This window comes from Moschus berezovskii, chromosome 1 (genome assembly GCF_049115385.1).
Source record: "Moschus berezovskii isolate FMDL1 chromosome 1, NW_MosBer_1.0, whole genome shotgun sequence".
NCBI lineage: Eukaryota > Metazoa > Chordata > Mammalia > Artiodactyla > Moschidae > Moschus > Moschus berezovskii.
Genome location: NC_142460.1, coordinates 90,757,545 through 90,763,544, shown reverse-complemented (window position 1 = coordinate 90,763,544; position 6,000 = coordinate 90,757,545). Strand labels below are relative to the sequence as shown.

The following is a 6,000-nucleotide window of genomic DNA, read 5'->3' as shown; positions in this document are numbered from 1 at the left end:
TGCGTGAGGAAAGGTGGATGTGCCCAGTCCCACCACTGTGGAAACCCAAGGTGGTTGTCACTACCAATTTCAACTCTGTTGCTGGGCTCCTTTCTGTTTATTTCTGAATCTGAAGGCTGACATCTCTCTCTAGCAATGCCCTTTGGGACAATCATGTGGGATCCTCTGGCAAACTTCCAAGTGAAACCTCAGACCTCTTGACACTGTTGTCTTTTTAAATAAATGAAAAAGCAGCTGCTCCATTTGTAATAGAGAAATAGAGACACCCTCTCCATGTTGAAATGAAAGCCAGATACTGGCTTCAGGGGCTCATCTCCTGCTTCCCCAGCAGGCCCTCTCCAGTGAGTGAGCAGCAGCAGTACTGGGAGCTAGCACCGTTTAGACCTTTTAGGCAGAATGGTTAATATTTAAATATTATTAGGGTACCACATTAGACACAGAATAAAGGACACAGAAACGTTGTACTGGTTTTAGGCTCTTTATGACCTAAAATTTCTGTCTCATGGCAGTTAAAAGAATCAAAAGGTCTGATCTGGAAATAGCTGGGGCGGGGGCGGGGGGCACAGTCCTCAAATGTGACATTCTAACAGAAGAGAGTTTGACTGCTTGACCAACATCAGTCTCAGTAAAAGAAATGTTGAACTGATTATAGGGACAGTGCAGTGATCATAAGTCATTAAATATTTCCTGTAGACCACGGTAACTCCAGTTCCACACAAAACCCATGGAAAAATCCAAGCAGGATTAAAGGCTGCTTATTGTTTCAAGCCAGTAGCATCTCTGGAGTCCATGTATCTATCTTCAGGGCCATCCCAAAAGCATATCCAAGAGGCTCAAAGAGCAAGTCTACTCAAGTAAGCTTCCCAAGCAGCTTTTCTGTACATCTCGGCTGCTTCCAGATGATTAGCTGATGCTATTATGCCCCGGCCCACAATGATGATATCAGAGCCTCGTTTGCCGATGACTTCCTGTGGGCTGTGGTACTGCTGGCCGAGATTATCACCTACAAACACAGAGAAGTCTGTTTAATAGAGAAAATGAAAAAAACCTGAAACGTCATCTTTCTGAGAAGTATCTAACCTGATTTAAATAAGAATATGCTCTTGTTCACCATGCCCCTTCGACACAGCAACTGCAGAAAGGCAGGTGAAGAGACTCCTCACTGGCCAGAGACCTCCACAGTGGGGACAGATGCTCACCGATTCCTTTTTGGTGTCTCATTTTAGAGCATTTACACTTTTTAACAGTATCAAAAAAAATTATTTTGCCCCAAAAGGTTCAATACTAAATATAATGCAATAAAAATTGCCTTGCAATTGAAGACTATTTAGTATACGTTTTAGAATCACTGTGCCACGCTGTTGGAAAAGTCCTCATAAGGCATCTGCCCTGACCACAACCGCGTGGGTGAAGCTTTCCCTGCAACTCTACCAAATGCTTAGATTATGTACAGATCCTAATTCTGGCTTTTAAGTTTTTTTTTCCTGAAGTGTAACTGACACATGACATTAGTTTCAGGTGTACATGATTCAGTATTTGGATACATTATACATTATGAATGTATTTGGAAACATTCAGTATTTGGATACATCATCACAGTAAGTCTAGTTAACACCTGTTACCTTATATAACCACAGAATTTTTTTTTTCTTGTGATAAGAACTTTTAAGGTTTACAGTTTTCACCTTCAGTTCAGTTCAGTCACTCAGTCGTGTCCAACTCTCCGTGACCCCATGAATCACAGCACGCCAGGCCTCCCTGTCCCTCACCAACTCCCGGAGTTCACCCAAACTCATGTCCATCGAGTTGGTGATGCCATCCATCCATCTCATCCTCTGTCGTCCCCTTCTCCTCCTGCCCCCAATCCCTCGCAGCATCAGAGTCTTTTCCAGTGAGTCAACTCTTTGCATGAGGTGGCCAGAGTATTGCAGTTTCAGCTTTAGCATCAGTCCTTCCAATGAACATCCAGGACTGATCTCCTTTAGAATGGACTGGTTGGATCTCCTTGCAGTCCAAGGGACTCTCAAGAGTCTTTTCCAACACCACAGTTCAAAAGCATCAATTCTTCGGCGATCAGCTTTCTTCACAGTTAGCAACTTTCAAATAGCAACAAATTTGGCATGCTGTACATTACAACCTCACGACTTACTCTGTAACTTCAAGTCTCTACCCTTTGACTCTCTTCATCCACTCCATCCATCCCACCCTACAACTCTGGGAGCCACCAATCTGTTTTGTCTATGAGCTTGTTCTTAGGTTTTTAGCTTACATATGTAAGTGATCGTATAGTTATTTGTCTTTCTCTGACTTATTTCATTTAGCATAGTACCCTCAAGGGTATCCGTCCATATTGTCACAAATCCTAAGGTTTCATTTTTTTTAATAGCTGAGTAATAGTCCACTGTGTATATATACTACATCTTCTCTATCTGCTCATCCATCAGTGGGCACTTAGCTTGTTTCCATATCTTGGCTGTGGTAAATACTGCTGTGAACATGGAGGTGCAGATATTTCTTCGAGTTAGTGTTTTTGTTTGCTTTGGATAAACACCCAGAGGTGGAGCTGCTGGGTCATATGGGAGTTCTTTTTTAAATTTTTTGAGGAACCTCCCTACTGTTCTCCACAGGAGCTGCACCAATTTACATTCTCACATACAATGCACAGGAGTTCCCTTTTCTCCACATCCTCACCAACACTTGTTATTTCTTGTGATAGTGGGCATCCTTGTTTTGTTTCTGATCGCAGAGAAAAAGCTTTGATAGTAGTCATTCTAACAAGTGGGAGGTGCTATCTCACTGTGGTTTTGTTTTGCATTTTCCTAAAGATTAGTAATGCTGAGCATCTTTTCATGCATTTTTTGGCCATTTGTATTCTTTTTGAAAACTGTCTATTCAGATCCTTTGCCAATTTAAAAAATATTTACTTATTATTTATTTTTATTTATTTGGCTGTGCTGGGTCTTGGTTGAGGCATGTGGGATCTAGTTCCCTGACCAGGGATCAAACCTGGGCCCCCTGCTTTGGGAGCATGCAGTCTTGGCCACTGGACCACCAGGGAAGTCCCCTTTGCCAGTTTTTTAATCTGACTGTTCTGTTGTTCTTATTGAGCTGTATGAGTTCTTTACAGTTGTACACTAACCCCTTATCAGACATATGATTTGGAAATATGTTCTATCATTCAGTATGTGAAAGTGTTAGTTGCTCAGTCGTATCCAACTCTTTGTGACCCCAAGGACTAGCCTGCCAGGCTCCTCTGTCCATGGGATTCTCCAGGCAAGAATATGGAGTGGATTGCTATTTCCTTCTCCAGAGGATCTTCCCAACCTAGGGATCAAACCCAGGTCTCCTGCACTGCAGGCAAACTCTTTACCATCTGAGCCACCAGGCAAACAAAAGTTGCCTTTGTATTTTGCTGGTTTCCTCTGCTGTGTGGAAGCTTTTAAGTTTGATGAAGTCCCACTTGTTCAGATTTTTTAAAAAATAATTGAGAAGACTGATGTAGCAATGATTACCACATATGTTTTATTTTAGTAACTTTATGGTTTCAGATTTTACATTCATGGCTTTAATCCATTTTGAATTAAGCGTTGTGTATGGTATAAGACAGTGGTCCAGTTTCATTCTTTTGCATGTGGCTAACCAGTTTTCCCAACACCACTTTATTGAAGAGGCTGTCCTATCCCCATTGTATATTCTTGGCTCTTTTCAAAAATTAATTGACCATATATGTGTGGGTTAATTTCTGGGCTATTTTGTTCCATTGATCTAGGTGTCTGTTTTTATGTTTTGTAATATAATTTGAAATCAGGGAGTGTGATGTCTCCAGTTTCATTATTCTTTCTCCAGACTGCTTTGACTATTTGATGCCTTTTGTGATTCCAAAGAAGTTTTAGGACTCTTCTATTTCTGTGAAAAGTGCTATTGGACTGTGAATAGGGATTACACTGCATCTGTAGTTTGTGTTGGGTAATTCAGACATCTTTACAAGATTCTTCTAGTATATGAGCATGAAATATCTTTCCATTTCTTTGTGTGCTCATTGTCATTCAAAAATGATTTTGTCTTATGGTTTTTACTGTACTGGTCTTTTACTTCCTTGGTTAAATTTATTTGTAGGTATTTTTTCTGATGCAATTGTAAATGGGATTGTTTTCTTAATTTCTGATTGTTAGTGTATAAAAATGCAACAGATTTTTGACCTTGTATCCTGTAACTTAACTGAATTTGTGTATTAGTTCTAACAGTTTTGAGTCTGTAGGGTTTCCTATATATAGTAATAAGTCTTCGACAAATAGTGACAGTTTTACTACTTCCTTTACAATTAGGATACTTTTTGTTATACTTTTTCTTGACTAATTTCTCTGGCTAGGATCTCCAAAACTAACTTGAATAAAAATGGCAAAAGTGGGCATTGCTGTTGTGTTTTTGATTTTAGAGGAGAACCTTTCACCTTTTTTGGTATGATGTTGGCTGTGGTCTTAATCATGTTGAGGTCAGTTCTCTCTATAGTCACTTTGTTAAGAGTCTTTCTCATAAATGGATGTTGAATTTTGTCAAATACTTTTTCTGCATCTATTGAGTCTCTATCCTTCCTTCTGCTGTTTTCTTCCACTGCATATGAGTTTCTTTAGTGGTATGCTTACATTCCTTTCTCTTCATCTTCTGCTGATTTGCTACAGGATTGTGCTTTCCATGTGGTTTATATATTCTATTTTCAGTTGATAACTTAAGTTTGACTGCATTCTAAATCTCTACAGGTTCATTCCCTCCACAAAGTTTTATGGTTTTGATGCCACATTTTACATCTTTTTTTTTTCATTTTTCCTTTTTATGTGTCCATAAGTTTACAATAAAAATCTATGCTTACATAAATCTATAACAGTTCTTTAATTAAAAATAAAATTCTAAATAAGAAAACACCAAATTATAGCATAATTCATAGTGATCTTTTTTAGTGGCATATGAAATAACTGAGCATCTTACAGTTCCTATCAGTTTGTGTGCGTTAGTTACTCAATCGTGCCCGACTCTTTGCGACCCCATGGACTGCAGCCCATCAGGCTCCTATGTCCATGAGATTTTCCAGGCAAGGATACTGGAGTGGGTTGCCATTTCCTTCTCCACACATTTTACATCTTTTTGTCTTATATGTTCTTTAATTAATTCTATACTTGTAATTATTTTCACTACTTTTGCCTTAACCTTTTAAGTGGTTGATCCACTGCTGCTGCTGCTGCTGCTAAGTCACTTCAGTTGTGTCCGACTCTGTGCAACCCCATAGACGGCAGCCCACCAGGCTCCCCCATCCCTGGGATTCTCCAGGCAAGAACACTGGAGTGGGGTGCCACTGCCTTTTCCAATGCATGAAAGTGAAAAGTGAAAGTGAAGTCGCTCAGTCATGTCTGACTCTTAGCGACCCCATGGACTGCAGCCTACCAGGCTCCTCTGTCCATGGGAGTTTCCAGGCAAGAGTACTGGAGTGGGGTGCCACTGCCTTCTCCAGGTTGATCCACTCACTACCTTGACTATATATTTGCTTTTTCAGTGAAACTTATTCTTTCCTAAGTTTTCTTGTTACTAATTAGCACCCTTTCTTTTCAGCCTAAAGAATTCCTTTTAACATTTCCTGTAAAGCCAGTGTAGCAATGCTTGAACTCATTTAGACTTGCTAATCTGGAAAACTCTTCAATTCTGAATAACTGCTGGGTAGAGTTTTATGTTACAAGTTTTTTTCTTCACACTTCCGCTATATTATGCCACTGCTTTCTGATCTGCAAAGTTTCTGCTGAAAAATCTGCTGATAGTCTCATGGGAGGGTCACTTGTATATAAGAAGTTTTTCTCTTGCTGCTTATAAGATTCTCTCCTTATCTTTAGCTTTTGGTGTTTTTAATTATAACGTGTCTTGATGTGGGTCTCTTTGGGCTCATCTCATCTGGAACACTCGGGGCTGTGTCTGGATGTCCATTTCCTTCCCTTGAATAGGGAAGTTTTCAGCCAT

At 39.9% G+C, this 6,000-nt stretch overlaps 1 protein-coding gene across 3 annotated transcripts in view; it reads right to left on the bottom strand.

Annotated features, from left to right (window-relative positions):
- Nucleotides 1-459: 459 nt before the first annotated feature.
- The window catches only part of UMPS (uridine monophosphate synthetase), a 51,291-nt gene continuing 45,750 nt past the window's right edge, over nucleotides 460-6,000 (bottom strand). For all 3 annotated transcript variants that reach the window (XM_088837673.1, XM_088837675.1, XM_055397011.2), the window contains one exon: nucleotides 460-1,003. In XM_088837673.1, the coding sequence (XP_088693799.1) occupies nucleotides 917-1,003 (87 nt within the window). In that variant the 3' untranslated portion in view covers nucleotides 460-916. The remainder of the gene's footprint in view (nucleotides 1,004-6,000) is intronic.